Below are 23,850 nucleotides of genomic sequence, written 5' to 3' on the forward strand. Positions count from 1 at the left end.
TACACTCCCTTTTTAGATCGGTTGATCTTCCGTTTCTTTTCTTTTTCTCCTCTGTCCCCCTGTCCCTTGTGTAGGTTCCGGTCCGGTGGCCATGGATGAAATACTGGCTGTCCAGAGTCGGGACCCAGGATGGACCGCTCGTCCAGAATCGGGACCCAGGATGGACCGCTCGCCTGTGTATCGGTTGGGGTCGTCTCTGCACTGCTAATCCGCCTCCACTATGGACGAGACTCTCGCTACTGTGTTCGATCCACTTTGGACTGTACTCTCACGGTTGTGTTGGATCCACTATGAATTGAACTTTCACAGTATCATGTTAGACCTGCTCGACATCCATTGCTTTCGGTCGCACATATGCGGTCCTCTCCAAGGTTTCTCATTGTCATCATTGTCACTGTCACCGACGTCCCATTGGGGTGAGTTTTCTTCGCCCTTATGTGGGCTCTATCGAGTATGTCGTTATGGTTTGTGAAGCCCTTTGAGACACTGGTGATTTAGGGCTATATAAGTAAACATTGATTGATTGATTGATTGATTGATTGATATTTTTCAACGTTCAACATCAAAACCTGAACATTCAGTTTCAAAGTAAATTTTGGCTGTGATTTACCTCCATGATTTTTGTGGGTTTTCTTGTCAAATTCTAAATGTTCAGCTCCTTAGTATATGTCTTTCAGGCTTTTACACATTAACAGAATAATTGTTATCTTTAAAAGTGTGACGGGAAAGCAGTTTGGATCGTTATCAGCCTGCGAACACAATTGTTAGCCTTGATGCTATATCACAAAAATTCCAGTTGGGTTTGGTCATCACATTCTCTTTGGGGTTTGTTGTGTTGTATAGTCATATATTCATAAATATCACATAGTTCACATATACATTTCAAAGCCACACCATTACCAGCTTCAATTTAATGTAGGAATCACAGTTAAGTTATGTTTGATGTCAAACTACGGTAAAAAAAAGTGACAATCGACTCGACAGTAAAATCTTGGATCTTGAGTTAGCCACTTTAGGTGTACTTTACTGTCAGTATGTCTTTAGTAAAGCGCAACATATCAATAAGGTGAGTTACATACTGGAAGAAATTAGGTCTAATAAACAATCTTCAGAAATCTACATTTCTAATAATTGTAAGGCACATTTTATATGTCAATCCATTATTGTAGTTGTCAGTCATTATAGTACGTTCAAAAATTACATTCACTCTTTGTTTTAATTGGAAAGAAAAATACAATATACATTAGACTTCTAGTAGCACATGGTCTTCAGTTCATTTATGCAAATATATACACAATCACTATTTTTCAACATCTAAATTAATTTAATTTCAGCTTGACATACAAACTCCGTTTCCATATGAGTTGGGAAGTTGTGTTGGATGTATATATAAATGGAATACAATGATTTCCAAATCCTTTTCAACCCGCATACAAATGAACGCACTACAAAGGCAAGATATTTGATGTTCAAACTCATAAACTTTTTTTTTTTTTTTTTTGCAAATAATAATTAACTTTGAATTTGATGGCTGCAACACGTGCCAACGTAGTTGGGAAAGGGCATGTTCACCACTGTGTTACATCACCTTTTTTTTAACCACACTCAATAAACATTCGGGAACTGAGGAAACTAATTGTTGAAGCTTTGGAAGTGGAATTCTTTCCCATTTTTGTTTTATGTAGAGCTTCAGTCGTTCAACAGTCCGGGGTGTCCGCTGTCGTATTTTACGCTTCATAATGCACCACACATTTTCCATGGGAGACAGGTCTGGACTGCAGCTGGGACAGGAAAGTACCCGCACTCTTTTTTTACGAAGCCACGCTGTTGTAACACGTGCTGAATGTGGCTTGGCATTGTCTTGCTGAAATAATCAGGGGCATCCATGAAAAAGACGGCGCTTAAATGGCAGCATATGTTGTTCCAAAACCTGTATGTACCTTTCAGCATTAATGGTGCCTTCACAGATGTGTAAGTTACCCATGTCATGGGCACTAATGCACCCCCATACCATCACAGATGCTGGCTTTTGAACTTTGCATCAGTCTGGATGGTTTGCTTCCCCTTTGGTCCGGATGACACGATGTCGAATATTTCCAAAAATAATTTGAAATGTGGACTCATCAGGCCACAGAACACTTTTCCATTTTGCATCAGTCCATCTTAGATGATCTCGGGCCCAGAGAAGCCGGTGGCTTTTCTGGATGTTGTTGATAAATGGCTTTCGCTTTGCATAGTAGAGCTTTAACTTGCACTTACAGATGTAGCGACAAACTGTATTTAGTGACAGTGGTTTTCTGAAGTGTTCCTGAGCCCATGTGATGATATCCTTTAGAGATTGATGTCGGTTTTTGATACAGTGCCATCTGAGGGATCAAAGGTCACGGTCATTCAATGTTAGTTTCCGGCCATGCCGCTTACGAGGAGTGATTTCTCCAGATTCTCTGAACCTTTTGATGATATTATGGAACGTAGATGTTGAAATCCCTAAATTTCTTGCAATTGCACTTTGAGAAAGGTTGTTCTTAAATTGTTTGACTATTTGTTCACACGATAAAGGGGTGTACTTCTTGTGAAAGACAGCATTTTTTGGGAAGCTGTTTTTATACCCAATCATGGCACCCACCTGTTCCAATTAGCCTGCACACCTCTGGGTTGTTCCAAATAAGTGTTTGATGAGCATTCCTTAACATTATCAGCATTCATTTCCACTTTTCCCAACTTCTTTGTCACATGTTCCTGGCATCAAATTCTAAAATTCTAAAAAATATTTGCTGCAACAAAAAAATGTTTATCAGTTTGAACATCAAATATGTTGTCTTTGTAGCAAATTCAACAATTTGCAAAATGATTTGCAAATTGTATTCTGTTTATATTTACATCCAACACAACTCATATGGAAACGGGGTTTGTATTTACTTTGTGACAATTTTAATACTTTTATGAGCACTCCAGTCTTTAAAAGGTAACACGCAGAAGCAGCATATTTCACATTGTCAGAAAACAAAAATAATCATAGTTATTAATAACAATAAGATGTTAGTTCTTTACAGGAGAGTTCCAGTGTATGAATCCAGTTCCAGTGCATCAACCCAGTTCCAGTGCATGAATCCAGTGCTGAATGCATGCTTGGACTTTGAAATCCACTAAGTCATGCACAAAAAAACAAGTAAGACCAATATATCACAGGGCGTTATTGATAGGCATCAGTTTAACCGTCATGGATGAACTTACTTCAGTCCCCGAAATACCGTGAACCCACCCCACAACACACACACACACACACACACGCACGCACGCACGCACGCACGCACGCACGCACGCACGCACATAAGAAGAGACATTTCCTTTTTCCACCAAATTTGTATTTAGAAGTGAAATGTTAAGACTTAACGGTAAATGGATATTTTTATGCCAATTAGATCTGCATGATTGTATTTTGTAAAATACAAAAATACTGTTTTGTATGTCCTTAGAACAACATACAAAAATAATGATTGAAGACAAACCTTTTTTTCGACAATATACACAAGTTTTTTCTCTGTGAATATCCCTAATTAAAGCCTAAAAAATCTATGGTATTCTTGTGCTAGAAATCTAATATCACTGTTCAAACTTATTGGAAATTGACAGCAAATTGTTGGCTAATAATTGTATTATATTCGTATAAATATCTTTACAGAACAATACTGTAACTGCAGAACTTTGATATTACAGTAAATTACAATAAAATTACAACTATATGTTGTAACTTCACAATTGTAATTTTATAGCTGAATACCGTAAAATTAATTACAACTATATTCTGTAACTTCAAAATTTAAATTTTATTGTTATTCACTCTCTTAGGTTAAAAAAAACATACCGCCACCTACTGTACAAGAGTGTGCAATGTAGTGTACAGAAACCATTAGGACAGGGGTCGGCAATTCGTGGCTCCGGAGCCGCAAGCATCTCTTTAGCGCCGCCCTAGTGGCTCTCTGGAGATTTTTCAAAAATATATGAAAAATGGAAATGATGAGGGGAAAAAAACATATTTTTTCTTTTAATTTGGTTTCTGTAGGAGGACAAACATGACACAAGCCTCCCTAATTGCTATAAAGCACACTGTTTATATTAAACATGCTTCACTGATTCGAGTATTTGGCAAGCGCTGTTTTGTCCTACTAATTTTGGTGGTCCTTGAACTCACCCTAGTTTGTTTAGATGCATAACTTTCTCCGACTTCCTAGGACGGGTTTTATGCCACTTTTTTTCCATCCCATTTTGTACACCAAACTTATAATGTTGCGCACGTATGCCCAAAGGTGAGTTTTGTTGATGTTATTGACTTATGTGGAGTGTGCTAATCAGACATATTTGGTCACTGCATGACTGTAAGCTAATCGATGCTAACATGCTTTTTAGGCTAGCTGTATGTACATATTGCATTACTATGCCTCATTTGTAGCTATTTTTTAGCTCATTTAGTTTCCTTTAAGTCCTCATAATTCAATTTATATCTCATGACACACTATCTGTATGTAATATGGCTTTTAATTTTTTGCGGCTCCAGACAGATGTGTTTTTGTATTTTTGGACCAATATGGCTCTTTCAAGATTTTGGGTTGCCGACCCCTGCATTAGGAGAAACATGACTTTGAGTTTACAATAAAAAATACTTTAAATGCTGTGAAATCCTAGTCAATTGTGCCAGTGTAAATAAAGTGTGATGTAACGATAGTGTGGTGGAGCTAGGCACCTGTGCATTGGTTGGCCGAGAGAAAAAAAAAAAAAAAAAAAAAATTAAAGTGCCTTTCTTTTTTAAAACTACAAGTAGGATTGAAAGGATTTTTATGTTTACAGTCAATAATGGCTGCAAAAAAATACAGCACTGTACTTTGTTTGGTCCATTTCTGTTTTTGTTTGAGTAAGGCTTTCGTCATAAAAAAATAATATTATCCATATTTCGGTCAGCCTGTCCCACAAAACTGTAAAATGTTGTTACTGGAGCAAGTTTAAATGAGCAAAAAATGCGAAACGTTTCAAACAAGTTAAAGTCATGAAGTAAAGTCAGTCGGAGCCAAAGAACCAGGAGCACAAGAGAAGCTCCTTGAGTGTTTTGCGCAGCTCCTGGCTCCTGTAGGCGTAGATGAGTGGGTCTATAAGGGAGTTACAGATGATAAGGATGAGAAAGAGGTTAAAGTTCTGGAAGAAGCAGTTGCAGAAGGGGCTGGTGGGGCAGGTGAGTATGAGGATGAGGTGCAGGAAGAAAGGTCCCCAGCATACGATGAAGACGCCCAGTAGGATGGTGAGCGTGATGGCTCCCTTCATGCTGGTAGAAGGCCGCCGCTTCTTATTAAAGTTGGCGGGGATGCTCCGTGAGTGCATGCGGGCCAGAAGGAACATGTGCATGTAGAGCACGGCGTTGAAGACCAGGCTGGAGCAGAAGAAGGTCACCAGGCACACGATGACGGCGTTGTCTGTGTGGTAGACGATGAAGAAGATGCTGGAGGTGATGCTGGCCAGCCACACGGCGGCGATGATGGTCACGGCCCGCTGCGTGGTCATGATGCTGTGGTAACGCAGCGCGTAGAAGATGGTGATATAGCGGTCCGCCGCGATGGTGCTCAGGAAGGAGAGCGAGGACACCACCGAGCTGCAGATCATCACGTCGATGATGTTGTCCAGGTGACGCAGAATACCCGGGTACAGGTCCATCAGGCCGTGGTCGTGCAGAAGCATGACGATGGTCTCCACCACATTGCTGACGCTCACCAGCATGTCGGACACGGCCAGGCAGCAGATGAAGTAATACATGGGGGAGTGCAGGTTGCGATTCTTGATGATGGCCACCACCACCAGAATGTTCTCCAACAGGCTGATGAGGCCTAGCGACAAGAACAGTTCCTGCGGGATCTGCAGCTGAAAGCAAGCCATGGAGTTGGTTTCAGAACCGCTTGAGTTGGTCTCATTGTCCTTTGTCATGTTGCCAGAGTAGTCATGGTGGATGAAGAGGTTACCTTGGGAACTATTGGAGAACTCCATAGCTCCTGAAAGGGAAAATGTGGACAGTTAAAAAAAGTGTTAAAATGTAGTCTTTTCTGACTTATAAATGTTGTTACAACGACAGATACTGAGGCTGAACACTGCTAAAGCATTAAAGCAGGGGTCCCCAAACTTTTTGGCATGGGGGCCCCATTGGGTTAAGAAAATTTGGCCGGGAGCTGTATATATATATATATATATATATATATATATATATATATATATATATATATATATGTATATATATATATATATATATATATATACATATATATATATATATATATATGTATATACATAGCTGTATATATGTATATATATATATATTTATATATATGTATATATATTTATATATATATATTATATATATATACATACATACATACATAAAAACATACATATAAATATATATATATACATATATATATATATATATATATATATATATATATAGTGAAGTGAATTATATTTATATAGCGCTTTTTCTCTAGTGACTCAAAGCACATTACATAGTGAAACCCAATAACTAAGTTACATTTAAACCAGTGTGGGTGGCACTGGGAGCAGGTGGGTAAAGTGTCTTGCCCAAGGACACAACGGCAGTATCTAAGATGGCGGAAGCGGGGATCGAACCTGCAACCCTCAAGTTGCTGGCACGGCCACTCTACCAACTGAGCTATACCGCCCCATACATATATATATTTATTTATTCCGAGTGCAATGATTGATGGGAATATGCATTTTTAGACAATATGATTTGCTTGAGTGGCTAGGAGTCACCGAGAGTAACAAGTGGTAGAAAATGGATTAGAAAGGACATATTTGAATAAATAATAATTTACAGGAAAAAAATAAAAAATAAAATGTTTTCACCTTGGGACCCCTGCATTAAAGCATAATGATTATGCAATTTGGCGAGAACTTATATGCAGTTTTGGATGCTTCTGTTTGCGGAATTTTGGAGTCCGCAACGTCGTGATGTAACAGTTGGGTGGACGTACTTATTTGGACATTATGCCAAGCCATTGGCCAGAACAAGAGGAGCGCAACAAAAAAGTAGGATACATATCATAATTTAAAAAAGAAAGGATAATATTAAATAAATAATACAATAATACCTTGTCACATTGCGCTTCAAATATGCTGCTCTCCACATCGCAGATTTATTTTTTGGTCTTTCTTTATTTCTACAAAGCATATTTAAAAAAATTTGGGTACTAAATGAAGCCTTTTTAAGCAAAAAAATGGCAGATTAAACAAAAAATATCAATACTACAGTAGTATTGGCCACCAGAAGAGACCAAACCAATGAAAGCGCACTGTTCAGCATCGTGGACACTGATTGGCTCAACGTCCGGCTGCATTGCTTTAATAATAATAATAATAATAATAATAATAATAATAATAGTAATAATAATATAATATTAACAACAATATTTCAAATTATTATAGTGCTTTTATAAATACTCACAGATGCTTTACATCCGGGGTGTACTGACCCCTTTGCTGAAAGCACTATCTAAGTAGGTGAGAGCCTCATGACTTCCCTATCAGAATGCCGCCAAAGGAAATGGCAAAACATGATGGAGACAACTAATATGGTGAAAAACAGCTAAAAGGCATGGAGCCTGATCCAAAAATTCAGCAATGACCCAACCCCAACACAGCAACAGTATATCACCGCTGCCAACCAAGTTGCTCATCAGCTGCTGCTCAATGGAAAATCCAAAACCAAACAGCCAAGACCAGAGGTAGACCGAAAAAACAGAATCATAGCTCTTCTCAAACCTGATAAAGATCCATCCAATGCAAAAAGTTTCCGCCCATTCTCCCTGCTATGTCACCCATATAAACTCTTTGACCGCCTGATCCTCAACAGGCTGGCCCCAGTTGTTGAACCTGCCATCATCCTCCAACAAGCTGGATTTTGACCTGGCAAATCCTCAACAAGCCAAATTCTGAATCTCATCCAACATATTGAAGATGGGTTTCAGAATGGACTGGTAACGGGTGCCATCTTTGTCGATCGGTCTGCTGCGTATGACACTGTGAACCACCGTCTCCTCCTAATAAAGGCACTCACAGACCTCATTGGAGTCCTCTTGAAAGACAGGCACTTACTTCTATGTTACTTTAAACAACAAACAAAGTCGGTGGCGATGACAAAAAAACGGCCAACCTCAAGGAAGTGTGCTGGCTCCACTACTGTACAACATCTTTACCAACGACCAGCCAATGGACCAGAACACTGAATGATTCATCTACGCTGACGATCTCTGTGTAAAATCTCAAAAGAGTACGTTTGAAGCGGTAGAAACAAACCTCACCTCAGCCTTAGATGAGCTGTTCCTCTACTACGAGCAAAACCATCCACACTCAAACACTGCGAAGACCCAAGTCTGCTCGTTCCATCTCAGGAACCGGGATACGAACCGACCTCTTAACATCAAATGTTCTGGAACACCACTTGAGAACTGTACCAACCCTGTCTACCCTGGCATAACCCTGGACTGCACCCTCTCCTTCAAGGAACACATTAAAAACACCAAACTGAAAGTCAGCTCCCGAAACAGCATCTTACGGAAACTGACAAATTGCAAATGGGGAGCCACAGCACACACACTAAGATGTACTGCTTTGGCGGAGTAACCTTGTTCTGTCTGGGAGAGCTCAACCCATGCCAAGAAACTCGACCCAGCACTGAACAACACATGCCGCTTGATCGCTGGTTGCTTGAAACCTACCAGCCTGAACAACCTACATCTCCTCGCTGGTATTGCCCCTGCAGACGTGAGAAGGGAAGTTGCCAGCCAAGTAAAGTTCACAAAAGCTACCAGTGATGAACGCCACCTCCTCTATGGATGTGAACCCTCAGCTCAACGTCTTAAGTCAAGGAGAAGATTCCACAGCAATGTCCAGCCCCTAACAACATCCCGGGAAGAAACCATACTACAGCTATGGACACAAAGACTAGAGAAAGACCCCCTTCCTATTGGCATGGAAATCCCCCCTTATGAAGACTTGCCCCCGGGTCAGAAACACTATGGGTCCAGTGGAAGACACTAAACCGCCTGAGAACAGGAACAGGGCAATCAAAAGCTGCTATGGGCAGATGGGTCTACAAAACCGGCCCAACCACCTGCAAATGTGGAGAAGAGGTCCATACGATGCAGCACTGCCTTGTCTGTCCTCTGCTACCCAACCAGTGCAGCTTAAGAGATCTCGCAGAGTTCAATGACAATGCAAAATAATGTGTAAAGAAATGTGAAACTGTCATATAACTACATGCTTCAAAGACACAAAAAGAAGAAGAAGAATCGGGGAGTCCAATGTACAGCCGGGCCCGTGCACATGTTTTATCTGGCCCATGAGATGAGTTTGCAAAGTATAAAAATTAGCAGATTTTCTGTATCCCCTGCCGGAAGAGCATGCATGACTTAACTCTTGTGTTAAGATAGAGGCAACACTTCCGCGTTTTCGGGTTTTTACGCTGATTATCAGTGTTCGTATAAAAAAGGTGGATTGTTGCATTCATGTCTTGGTTGTTAAAAATGTTGTTGTTAATATTACCTGTGACATTTCTACGCAAATAAATGCTTTGATAATCTTTACATTTCGTGTTGCACTTATGACTGGGGAGTGAGGACACACTTTCTGGGGGCTCCCCTCACCTCTCAAGGGGTGAACAACGGAATGAGTCAAATGCAGAGGACAAATTTCACCACACCTAGTGTGTATGCCCTTCTAATTTCATGTGTGATTAATGAAATGAGTCCAAATTCTGAAGTTTTGTTGTGGATGATGCAATATATGTACATTATAAACCACTTGATGGGAGTACATCAGTTGAATATTTTTTTTAAATTACATTGATACAATCCTGTAGTTTTTATATTATTATTAACTTAATCTTCTAATAGAATACACATTTAAAACAATGGGAGCATTTTAAAACTCTGCCAGCCTCAATTCTACCTATTTGACTGACAAATGAAGATAGAATAATATTAACCGCAACATTTAAGTGTAAAAAAAAACATTATGATTTTTTAATTTTCAAAATCTGCCTGGTCTATTTTCAAACAAAGAAAACAATCCGAAGTTGTATTTATCTTTAAGTTATCATGCCATGATTTTACCAGTCCAACCCACTGGTTAAAAGATTTTCCTCCATGTGGTCTTGGGGATTTGCAGGAGGTTGGAATTGCCAGACCTGAGGGATCAGGAGGGCACACACTGGTAGAAGAAGTTTAGGATGTAGTGAGTAGCATGGTTGGTAAAGGCCTTGGAGGTGGTGAGTAGAATTTTGAAGTTGATTCTGTATCGGACTGAAAGCCGGGGAAGGTCACGGAGGACTGGTATGATGTGTTCTCTGGACCGTGTGCAGGGTCGAAGGCGGGCAGGAGAGTTCTGCCCATCCTCTAGTTTGTTGATGCCTTTCGTGGTGGTGCCATGGAGCAGACTTTGCAATAACTAAGCCTTGATGTAATTAAATATTATTTGGATATTATTATATGGATAAAACAACGCCCAACATATTTTAGTTGTTTACCTTAAGTCCAAATCAAAAGTGCTCTTGACATGGAAGACATGAAACACACATTTGAGAACACACATTAAGGTGAGTTGAGTTCAAAGTTTTACGGCACATAAATATTATCAACAGTTCCCATACAACACACAAGTCGTTGTTTTTATGTCATATTTATAGATGGATGTAGTTTTTATTTACCAATGAATAACATTCTAGGGTTGGGCCAAAGAAAAGGCATACTAACATAAAAACATACAGTGGGGTGTGGGGACCCCAAGAGGGAGTTGTAGGGGGTCCCCAGCTAAATGGCAGATAGTTAATAGTTAAATACTCGTATTGGGGCCATTTAGTTCCATATGTACACTCTCAGTTACATTTACATTAATAAACGTTTACATTAAAATGAAAAAGTTAGCAGACGTTATACTTACTGTATAATGTCTGTTTTCATTAGGATGCTGACTGATAGACTGATATTCCTGTTTAGATAAAGAATGACTCTTAATCCACACGAAGAAAAGGGATGTGGATCCAAGTGTCTTTTTGTGTTGTTCTCGTCAAAATGTACCAACTTGTTGGAATTTGCCTCAGTCTTCTTCTATCCAGGTGAGATGTATGTTTTATGATCTACAATAAACTTCCAAGGAGCAGGGTAGCAAGGACACAGCTGACCACTCAAGATGTAACCATAGCAGCATAAACTGGTGATCACATTGCAGCTATAAATAGTTTGTCTCCGTTAGCACTTATAGTAACAATATAACTAATACTTGTTTAATAATCAAGTCACCAACTGTAAATTGAGTATTGTTGGTGCTTTTTGGATGGTTATTTATTGAGTTTTTTGGGCAGAATAGAGGACCTTCCATTGGCTCCACTGTGAGCTGGCTCCTATTTTAAGTTTATTTTTGAGTTAAAATGCATTTTTTTTTAAATCCATCCGTCGTCACGTCTTTCATAATGATTGTGAACAATAGGCAAAATTCCAAAAAAGTGTAGATAACCTTTAATTTCTCTTTTGGGAGACAAATGTTTTGTTCCTTTTGCCGAGTTATTGTCATTGTCAAGCAATAAAATGATCAATGTTTATTTATATAGCCCTAAATCATAAGTGTCTCAAAGGGCTGCACAAGCCACAACGACATCCTCGGTTCAGAGCCCGCATAAAGGCAAGGAAAAACTCACAACCCAGTGGGCTATCATTGTAAATGACTATGAGAATTCTTGGAGAGGACCGCAGATGTGGGTGACCCCCACTCTCGGGGAGACCGGATGCAATGGACGTCAAGTGGGTCTAGCATGATATTTTGCCACTGTGGTTTCTTTTAAAACAGTAATTTATTCTGTGCTGAAAACTCTTCATTAGTGTATATATTATGGTGTTTATTTATCATTATTATTGATTCACTGCCTTTTATTTAATTTGTTTCCTGTGCTTTTCCCCTCATTTTGTGCATGGTACACAATTTAAAAGAAATGTTAAAAAGCGAGACACTTTGGCATGCTATAGCTACTGTTTATTTTAATAAACAATCGCACTGAGCATTTTTTTATCTTGTTTGGTGGAAAGTTGTACATACTTATTTAATGTCCCTTTGAAGTAGCAAGCTACTTTTGCCGTGTAGCTTGTAGTGTAGCTTGTTACAATTCTCCCGGGATAGCTTCCCCTGTAGCTTAGCTACATTTAATCAAGAGTAACGAGTAGCTTAGCTTACTACCATGAATTGATTAACGTGGACTCCGACTTAAACAAGTTGAAAAACTTATTCGGGTGTTACCAATTAGTGGTCAATTGTACGGAATATGTACTGTATTGTGCAATCTACTAATAAAAGTTTCAATCAAAATCAATCAATCAAAAACTACACTTTCCAAGTAGCTTGCCCATCACTATTATAATGTAATAATCACTTATTCGTCTGTTGTTGGCTTACTTACTTGGACGCCACTAGATATGTGGGTATCAATTCGATGTCAAGTCATGACAGGGGTAGTATTCGTGTATTCATACTTGCCAACCTTGAAACCTCCGAATTCGGGAGATTGGAAGAGGGGTTAGGGGTGTGTAAGCTGGGCATGATCGGGGTTGGCGGAGTTGACTGGGGGCGGAGTTAAGGGGAGAGGAGTACATTTATAGCTAGAATATACTGAAATTCAAGTATTTATTACATATATTATATATATATATATATATATATATATATATATATATTTACTATATTTACACACATGCACACACATAACACTCCTCTCTACTCATTGTTGTGTTTGAAAGTCCAATGCTTTGCAGCCAGTAGCAAAGCCTTTGAAGGAGCATAGGTATGGGCAGCATCTGTGACATTTAATTTGCAGGAAAGGAGTGAGTTTAGGGTTCAATTGTCCATCTTCGTTCTATTCTCTGTCACTATCTTCACTGGACATTACTACTTGCCGTAGTATTGAAGCAATGCCTGATGGGAATCCGCATGTTGTGTGTCAGTGTATTAACGTGCCGGCTGGAATAAACACAAGCTAAGAAATAGCTCCGTGCCTGCCTACCTTATGGGTTGTAGATAAACATGTGGATAATGGAGACATATGAGACATAGTCTCCTTCTTGTTGTGTGGGCAGTTGTGCACTGAGCTCCAAAAACTGTGACTTATAAACAGTGTTTATTTGGAGGAAAAGCGGACGTGACGATAGGCTGTCCTCACTCAGGTCTGGCTGGAAATCAGGAGAAATTCTGGAGAATGGTTGTCCCGGGAGATTTTCGGGAGAGGCACTGAAATTCAGGAGTCTCCTGGAAAATTCGGGAGGGTTGGAAAGATTGGTAGTATTTGTCGTCCCGATGTTCATACTTAAAATGTTCAGGATCATTAAATTATTACATATTTGATTACAACTTTAATCCGACAAAAGCACAATTTGGCGGTGTAATAATGTCAATCGATGTTTCAATTATTTCCTTCTTCCTTGATATTACGTACAAAATGTATACTAAAGTTTATACTGCAAAACAACTAAACACAAGCCAAAACTACTATTGGTTCTTGTTAGTGAACAATGACAAAAAAAAATATTGGGAAAAGAAAAAAATATCTATCCTATCACTTTGCATTGTTACTGTTTATATTTGTATTGATCTGCCCACCATTCAAGAGCTATAGCCTAACGGTTAGCTATGCTTTTTGGCATCAGGTTTAGCTATTCTTTGTCTTCTAGTCTTCCAGTGACTAGGAAACCCAAGTTATTCGCGGCCATGGAGAAAACGATTAGTAATTTACACTGCTAACAAGGACGCTACAGTGCTTGGATGACACGTTTATTCACTTGTCACTATCAAATTTGCAGGGCCCAGCTAAAATGTGTCATCAACAATATAAAAGTGGTATTAAAAACTAAATTGTCTGACATTTGTGTAATTTATATCGTTTATATTGCGCAACCATAGTGGGACATCATTATTCTTGCTGATCTGACACATGACTGTAGATAAAACGTATCCAGTGAGGCTTATAATAATGTACCTACGTGTACATGTAGATCTCCAAAGGAGTCAACGGTAAGTAAAGACACTGATTTAAAAATACAGTTCTGAATGAATAAGATAAGGATTACAAGCAGTGGTGCATGTGATATACATATGGCAGCGTCTCTAGGCTCTGTTTGAATAAAGATAGTTGTTAATGTTTGTCTTAACAGAGATCTTATGAAAACAAAACACACACAAATAACAACTTGTCTCATTGTCAACAAGCACTTGGGGCAGACTTTGTTGGCCCTTGTCATTAATATTTGGGAGTGGAGCAATTGCATTAAAAAAAGGACACTCTTCATTACACAACCAAAATAACTCACGATGAAGCAAACATGTGCGGTCTATTTTGACCTTTTCGATTTCTATCTGGGGACATTCCATTTTATTCATCTTTAAAGCCAAATAGACATTAAAGTTCTTAAGTTTTTGAAGGGCGTAAAACATTTTGAATTATGTTTTGTTGTTTAATTTATTTTGCTCAAATTTACACCATTGATCAATCCATTTTCTACTGCTTGTCCCTTTTTGGGTTGTGGGGGCTGCTGGAGCCTATCTCAGCTGCATTGGAGTGGAAGGCGGTGTACACCCTTGATAAGTCGCCACCTCATCGCAGGGCCAAATTTTAACCAGTCCAAATAAAAAATATCCAATATAAAAATGTTTTTTATTTTTATTTTGATCAGATAATGTCAAACGTTTAGACTGGTAAAATAATACATTTTATGCAGATTTGTAGTAATTGAACATTTACATCACCCATCCATCCCTTTTCTACCGCTTATTCCCCTTTGGTGTCGCGAGGGGGGGGGTACAATTGGGTGGAAGGCAGTGTACACCCTGGACAAGTCGCCATCTCCTCGCAGGGCCAACACAGATAGACAGACAACATTCACACTCACATTCACACACTAGGGCCAATTTAGTGTTGCCAATCAACCTATCCCCAGGTGCATGTCTTTGGAAGTGGGAGGAAGCCGGAGTACCCGGAGGGAACCCACACAGTCACGGAGAGAACATGCAAACTCCACACAGAAAGATCCCGAGCACGGGATTGAACCCTGACTACTCAGGAACTTCATATTGTGAGGCAGACGCATTAACCCCTCTGCCACCGTGAAGCCCATTTACATCACAAAAAAAAATAATTGAAAGGACAAAAAAATGTAGCTTTTGTATCTTGAGGGTTAAGAAAAAAGGTGGTTATGATTAAGAACTGGAGAGGAGTGATTGCAATACTTTCATTTTATGTCAATGTGCGCATGCATTGGAGCATTCAGTCAAAAATGCTGGTCTTTAGATGCTGAAGTAAGCCTAAGCAGAGTCAAACCTGAATGCAGAATAATATTTTGAAAATATTACCTGTAGAGTGAAACATAATTGGTGTCAAATAACTGACTTGTAGCCATACAATCCAAGATCAACTCAGGGGCCAATTCTCCTTGTACTTGTTCATCCCTTGGTCCTTGGCTTTGCTTTTTTTGGTTAGAGAAAAGGACTGAGAGAAACTATACAGAGTCCAAGACTAGGGATTTGGGGCCCCGTAAAAATATTCAACCCAAAAAAATCTGACAATTTTTTTTAACAACTTTTGTCAAAATTGTCAACAATTTTCTCCTCCTAACTGCTGGACCAATAGATATTGACTGTGTATACCATCCATCCATCCATCTTCTTCTGCTTATCCAAGGTCGGGTCGCGGGGGCATCAGCCTAAGTAGGGAAGCCCAGACTTCCCTCTCCCCAGCCACTTCATCTATCCCGAGAAGTTCCCAGGCCAGCCGGGAGACATAGTCTTCCCAACGTGTTCTGGGTCTTCTCCGTGGCCTCCTACCGGTCGGACGTGCCCTAAACACCTCCCTAGGGAGGCGTTTGGGTGGCATCCTGACCAGATGCCCGAACCACCTCATCTGGCTCCTCTCGATGTGGAGGAGCAGCAGCTTTACTTTGAGTTCCTCCCGGATGACAGAGCTTCTCACCCTATCTCTAAGGGAGAGCCCTGCCACCCGGCGGAGGAAACTCATTTCGGCCGCTTGTACCCGTGATCTTATCCTTTCGGTCATGACCCCAAAGCTCATGACCATAGGTGAGGATGGGAATGTAGATCGACCGGTAAATTGAGAGCTTTGCCTTCCGGCTCAGCTCCTTCTTCACCACGACGGATCGGTACAACTTCCACATTACTCAGCGGCCTAGTGGTTAGAGTGCCTGCCCTGAGATCGGTAAGTTGTGAGTTCAAACCCCGGCCGAGTAATACCAAAGACTATAAAAAATGGGACCCATTACCTCCCTGCTTGGCACTCAGCATCAAGGGTTGGAATTGGAGGTTAAATCACCATAAATGACTCCCGGGCGCGGCACCGCTGCTGCCCACTGCTCCCCTCACTTCCCAGGGGATGATCAAGGGGATGGGTCAAATGCAGAGGACAAATTTCACCACACCTAGTGTGTGTGTGACAATCATTGGTACTTTAACTTTAACTTTAAGACGCCGCACCGATCCGCCTGTCGATCTCACGATCCACTCTTCCCCCACTCGTGAACAAGACTCCTAGGTACTTGAACTCCTCCACTTGGGGCAGGGTCTCCTCCCCAACCCGGAGATGGCACTCCACCCTTTACCGGTAGAGAACCATGGATTCGGACTTGGAGGTGCTGATTCTCATTCCGGTCGTTTCACACTCAGCTGTGTATGCTAGTGGTTCTCAAACTTTTTTCATTAAGTATCACCTCAGAAAAAACTTGGCTTTCCATGTACCACAATAACGACCAACACTAAAATACAGTCTCATAGTAGGCCCAAGTATTCATTAAAAACAAGGCAGAGGATTTATTTAACAAGTATATTTAATATTTTTGGCCCCTGCAACATTACACACAGTTTGAACATTAACACTGTACTTTAATCAAGTGATTATTTGGCATACCACTTACATGTAGCACAGTTTGATAATGGGTCTATACCAAAAATGTTTGTACACTAAATAGCAAATATACTTTGCATGGCATTGTACACTACTCTCTTAAATCATGTCAAATGTATCGAATTGTAACCAGTGAACTGTATCAATTATATCACCAGGAGTTCTTTCATATGTATTGATAATGAATTTTTTCGCAGCTTTAGAATCAACAATTGATCAGTGGTAGTAAAAATACCACTGAAAAATAGAGGCACATTTAGAAATAAGATTGGTTATACACACATAAGACTGGAACAAAGAGGACCTTCAGATAGCCACTTGATTTGTTATGGACTAACATTGCAAAACAGACAAATTATTTTTGAAGAGAGTCTTTATATCTTTATATGAGGAATGACGAGGGACCAGAGAGTGGTTCAAAGTTCATTTCAGTCAATTTTTGAGAGCAAAACAGGCGGATTTTTGATTCTGTCAACACAATAATTTAATATTTCTATTTCAAGTGTTTTTAACATACCAGTGGTAAGTGAGGAAAGTGTGTCTCCTCGGCGTCTTCTCTATGGATGCAGGCTGACAAACACCAAGATCCAGAAAAAGGAATGTTCCCAAATCATGTTCTTTGTCCGGCGCGTCTAAGAAGCCTGTCTTGCATTTTTCCGTATTTTAGAGCGCCATGACGGCATCATGTGAGTGTTTGAGTACAGAGAGAGAGTGGAGAAGTGATTTGGTCCTTGTGTTGGGCTGCAATGACACTTGAGGAGGACTCCTCCTTGCTTGCTGACGTCATCAGAAGGTTTCACGGTGATGATGAGCACACTGTTTGGACAAAAAAAATGATGGATAATGCATTAACCCAGTTCCAAGTTTATTTTTTATATTATATTATAAACAGCTGGGAAAATGCCTAATCTAGCTTTTCTACACCCACTAGACACTTTATTAGGTACACCAGATCTGACAAAGAGGTATTAACATGTTGGTCTTTGTAGTATTGAATTAGATGTGTTTCTTATACAATCAAGTGTGTTTCACCTTAATTCGCAACCAATGATGAGTGACAAAATGCAAATATTAAACATAATGATCAGCACAAAGAATGTATTTCATCTGTATACAGCATATATATATATATATATATATATATATATATGTATATATATATATATATATATATATATATATCAATCAATCAATCAATGTTTACTTATATAGCCCTAAATCACTAGTGTCTCAAAGGGCTGCACAAACCACTACGACATCCTCGGTAGGCCCACATAAGGGCAAGGAAAACTCACACCCAGTGGGACGTCGGTGACAATGATGACTATGAGAACATGCTACTGTGAAAGATCAATCCATTATGGATCCAACACAGTCGCGAGAGTCCAGTCCAAAGCGGATCCAACACAGCAGCGAGAGTCCCGTTCACAGCGGAGCCAGCAGGAAACCATCCCAAGCGGAGGCTGATCAGCAGCGCAGAGATGTCCCCAGCCGATACACAGGCGAGCAGTACATGGCCACCGGATCGGACCGGACTCCCTCCACAAAGGAGAGTGGGACATAGAAGAAAAAGAAAAGAAACGGCAGATCAACTGGTCTAAAAAGGGAGTCTATTTAAAGGCTAGAGTATACAAATGAGTTTTAAGGTGAGACTTAAATGCTTCTACCGAGGTAGCATCTCGAACTGTTACCGGGAGGGCATTCCAGAGTACTGGAGCCCGAAATGAAAAAGCTCTACAGCCCGCAGACTTTTTTTGGGCTTTGGGGATCACTAATAAGCCGGAGTCCTTTGAACGCAGATTTCTTGCCGGGACATATGGTACAATACAATCGGCAAGATAGGATTGAGCTAGACCGTGTAGTATTTTATACGTAAGTAGTAAAACCTTAAAGTCACATCTTAAGTGCACAGGAAGCCAGTGCAGGTGAGCCAGTACAGGCGTAATGTGATCAAACTTTCTTGTTCTTGTCAAAAGTCTAGCAGCCGCATTTTGTACCAACTGTAATCTTTTAATGCTAGACATGGGGAGACCCGAAAATAATACGTTACAGTAGTCGAGGCGAGACGTAACAAACGCATGGATAATGATCTCAGCGTCTTTAGTGGACAGAATGGACCAAATTTTAGCAATATTGCGGAGATGAAAGAAGGCCGTTTCAGTAACGCTTTTAATGTGTGCCTCAAAGGAGAGAGTTGGGTCGAAGATAATACCCAGATTCTTTACCGTGTCGCCTTGTTTAATTGTTTGGTTGTCAAATGTTAGAGTTGTATTATTAAATAGAGTTCGGTGTCTAGCAGGACCGATAATCAGCATTTCCGTTTTTTTGGCGTTGAGTTGCAAAAAGTTAGCGGACATCCATTGTTTAATTTCATTAAGACACGCCTCCAGCTGACTACAATCCGGCATGTTGGTCAGCTTTAGGGGCATGTAGAGTTGGGTGTCATCAGCATAACAGTGAAAGCTAACACCGTATTTGCGTATGATGTCACCTAGCGGCAGCATGTAGATGCTGAAGAGTGCAGGGCCAAGGACCGAACCCTGGGGAACTCCACACGTTACCTTAACGTAGTCCGAGGTCACATTGTTATGGGAGACACACTGCATCCTATCCGTAAGATAAGAGTTAAACCAAGACAGGGCTAAGTCTGACATACCAATTCGTGTTTTGATACGTTCTAATAAAATATTATGATCGACAGTATCGAAAGCAGCGCTAAGATCGAGGAGCAGCAACATAGATGACGCATCAGAATCCATCGTTAGCAATAGATCATTAGTCATTTTTGCGAGGGCTGTCTCCGTCGAGTGATTTGCCCTGAAACCGGATTGAAAGGTTTCACATAGATTGTTAGACGCTAAGTGTTCATTTAACTGCTCCGCAACAATTTTTTCGGGGATTTTTGAAATAAAGGGAAGGTGAGACACCGGTCGGTAGTTTACCATGAGGTCAGGATCGAGGTTAGGTCTTTTAAGAAGAGGATGAATAACCGCTTTTTTGAATGCTAGGGGAACAGTGCCCGAGGAAAGTGATAAGTTTATAATATTTAGCACTGATGGACCTAATAATACAAAGAGCTCCTTGATCAGTTTCCCAGGAAGAGGGTCGAGTAAACATGTTGTTTGTTTTATTCCATTTACACGTTGTAACAATTCCTCTAATGTTATTTCCTCAAAACGAGAGAAACTATTTTGGAGGGCAGTATCCGCTGTATATACAATCGTGTCAGTGTTAATAGAACCCCGTTGTAGCTGGGACGCATTGTCTTTAATCTCCTTTCTAATGACTTAAATTTTCTTACTAAAGAATTGCATAAAGTCATCAGCTGAGTGGGTGGAGCTACTGGAAGGAGTCCCTTGTTGGGTTAGCGATGCTACCGTACTAAACAAAAATTTAGGATCGTTTTTATTACGGTGGATGAGATTTGAGTAATAATTAGCTTTAGCTAAGGTAAGCATGTGTTTATAAGTTATTAAACCATCACTCCATGCTTGATGGTGCACCTCAAGTTTAGTCGTGCGCCATTTGCGTTCCAGCTTTCTGCATAATAATTTCTGAGCTCTAGTTTCTTCTGTAAAACACGGGCTGCGCTTTTTTGGAGCCTTTTTTAACTTTAGCGGTGCTATGTTATCAATGGTTTCGCGCAGGGCGTCGTTAAAGTTGTTAGTGAGGTTATCAATAGAGACCACATATTTTGGGAATGGTGCCATTACCGAGGGCAGTAGGTCAGCAAGAGTTGTCGTTGTGGCTGTATTAATGTTGCGGCTGCTATAGCAGTTATTATTATTATTAGTTTGACGAACATGCGTCTGAACCTCGAATTTTATAAGGTAATGATCGGACAATACTTTAGTATACGGGAGTATCGCAACTTTGGAAGCGGTGATACCCCTGACAAGCACTAGGTCTATCATATTACCGTTGCAATGCGTGGGTTCATTTATTATTTGTGTGAGACCACAGCTATCAATTATAGTCTGGAGCGCTACGCACGGTGGGTCCGATGGGGTATTCATATGGATATTAAAGTCCCCCATTATGATTATATTATCGGCGTGTGTCACTAGATCAGCAACGAACTCTGAGAATTCATTGATAAAGTCCGAATAGGGCCCTGGGGGGCGGTAGATAACAGCCAGGTGTAGAGGCAGCGGTGTGACAGACCTCATAGTAAGCACCTCAAACAATTTATATTTATTATTTATGTTAGGACTACGGTTAAAGTTTTCGTTGTATATTAGTGCGACCCCCCCCCCCCCCCCCACCCCCACCCCTTTTAAGCGGACGGGCAATATGCGCATGTGTAAAGTTAGGAGGACATGCCTCATTTAGCGCAAAAAAGTCGTTTGGTTTAAGCCAGGTTTCGCTGAGACCGATGACGTTAAGATTGTTGTCTCTGATGATATCATTAACTAATAACGTTTTGGGAGACAATGATCTTATGTTTAAAAAACCTATATTATAGGTAGTGGGCTGTTTTAGGGAATTTTTGATCAAATTATCCGTAGTAGCAATATTAATAATGTTGTGTTTATTATGCCCAGTGCATTCAGTATAATTACGACCATATCTAGGAATTGATACGACGGGAATGTTCCGATTGTTTGATTGTTGCTTTGATAAACTGCACGCATCATGGTTAGCCTCCTCAGTAACGGGGATTTTCCGATTGTTTGTTTGTTGCTTTGATAAACTGCACGCATCATAGTTAGCCACCTCAGTAACGGGGATTTTCCGATTGTTTGTTTGTTGCTTTGATAAACTGCACGCATCATAGTTAGCCACCTCAGTAAAACACATGTCCAACTCTGAAACACTCAAAGCAGAAAAAACTTGTTCTAATTTAACTGACTCCTTACCTAGACCAGTAGTCTCGCATCTTCCATTTAAATGCGGCTGCAGGATGGAGGGAAGTGTTCTGTGGGGATTAGCCTTCTGCTTTGTTTTAAGCCCCGCTCGGCATCCGCGTTTCCGATCACACCGCTGGCGTCTGCTCCGTAGACGGCCCCCGCTGCTACTAGACTCCGCTGCTTCACAGGCCGCTGGATGTAGCCGCCGACGTATTCCCATGCTAGTTAGCACGTCGAACAAGTCTATCAGTCCAAAACGGCCCGATATGTCCATATCCAGAAGTGTCTGGCGGTCGTACGTGATCACGGAGTGACCACGATGCGAGCCAGCCATGAAGTCTGCAGAACTGTCCGGCATTTCCGCCAAATGTTCCATCTTTAGCAAGAGCACCGCAGTATCGCAGCCCGTCCGGGCGCCGCCATCTTGCCAACTTCATATACATATATATATATATATATATATATATATATATATATATATATATATATATATATATATATATATATATATATATATGTATACGTATATATATATATATATATATATATATATATATATATATATATATATATATATATATATATATATATACGTATATATATATATTTATATATATGTAGGTGTGGGAAAAATCACAAGACTACTTCATCTCTACAGAACTGTTTCATGAGGGGTTCCCTCAATCATCAGGAGATTATTTATATATATATATATATATATATATATATATGTATAAAAAAAATCTCCTGATGATTGAGGGAACCCCTCATGAAACAGATCTGTAGAGATGAAGTAGTCTTGTGATTTTTTCCCACACCTATATATATGTATATATATATATATAAATATGTATATATATACTATATATATACATATATATACATGCACATACATACAGTATATATATACATATATATATATGTACATATATGGATAAATATAAATGTATATATATATATATATATATATATATATATATATATATATCTGTGTTGGCCTTGCGATGAGGTGGCGACTTGTCCAGGGTGTACCCCGCCTTCCGCCCGATTGTAGCTGAGATAGGCGCCAGCGCCCCCCGCAACCCCTAAAAGGGAATAAGCGGTAGAAATGGATGGATGGATATATATATATATATATATATTTATTTATTTATATATATATATATATATATATATATTAGGGCTTTGAATCTTTGGGTGTCCCACGATTCGATTCAATATCGATTCTTGGGTCACGATTCAATTATATATCGATTTTTTTTTTTCGATTCAAAACGATTCTCGATTCAAAAACGATATTTTTCCGATTCAAAACGATTCTGTATTCATTCAATACATAGGATTTCAGCAGGATCTACCCCAGTCTGCTGACATGCAAGCAGAGTAGTATATTTTTTTAAAAAAAGCTTTTAGAATTTGGTATAAACTCAACTCGTCGTATATTCATACTGTGTTGAATACTCCTTTGTACTCTATACTGCACCTTGGTGCTGCCATACCTTACATACTGTGTTGAAGTATTGGGGAATACTTGGCACAACACAATTCACCCTCTGATCATATAACAGAAAAGAGCAGTGCGGATCATTCACAACGTTGGTTATTTAGAACATACTCATAATCTGTTTATGCAATCAAAGTTGCTCAAATTTGATGACCTTGTTAAATATAATACATTAATAATCTTATATAAAGCATTTAACATTTAACAAACTACAACTTATTTTTATAAGACGAGTGCAGGCTCATAACTTGAGAGGCTTTGGATATTTTTCATTGCCGAGAGCTCAAACCACTCGTAAACGTTTTTGTGTGTCTGTATGTGGAGTAAAACAATGGAACAAACTGGACTTACAACACAAGCAATGCCAAACTATTCATCGATTTAAACTATTATACTAACACTGGGTCTGGTTCAGCTATAGAGATGAGGGTCTTTAATTTAATTTGACTTGCTGTTGTACTCTGTCTCAATATATATATATATATATATATATATAT

The 23,850-nt window shown here is 39.7% G+C and overlaps 1 protein-coding gene across 1 annotated transcript; it reads right to left on the reverse strand.

Moving 5' to 3' along the window:
• Window positions 1-847: 847 nt before the first annotated feature.
• mc1r (melanocortin 1 receptor) lies at window positions 848-22,268 on the reverse strand. Its single transcript, XM_061881255.1, has 3 exons — window positions 21,859-22,268; window positions 17,517-17,815; window positions 848-6,032 (listed from the first exon to the last, which is right to left on the reverse strand). The coding sequence occupies exon 3, from the start codon at window positions 6,025-6,027 to the stop codon at window positions 5,053-5,055; it is 975 nt and encodes a 324-aa protein (XP_061737239.1). The 5' UTR covers window positions 6,028-6,032; window positions 17,517-17,815; window positions 21,859-22,268; the 3' UTR covers window positions 848-5,052.
• Between the last annotated feature and the right edge of the window lie 1,582 nt (window positions 22,269-23,850).

This window comes from Nerophis ophidion, linkage group LG02, assembly GCF_033978795.1.
Source record: "Nerophis ophidion isolate RoL-2023_Sa linkage group LG02, RoL_Noph_v1.0, whole genome shotgun sequence".
Classification (NCBI taxonomy): domain Eukaryota; kingdom Metazoa; phylum Chordata; class Actinopteri; order Syngnathiformes; family Syngnathidae; genus Nerophis; species Nerophis ophidion.

Bases quoted from the DNA above. Each gene is read 5' to 3' on its own strand.
- mc1r (XM_061881255.1), bottom strand. From the start codon at position 6,027: ATGGAGTTCTCCAATAGTTCCCAAGGTAACCTCTTCATCCACCATGAC.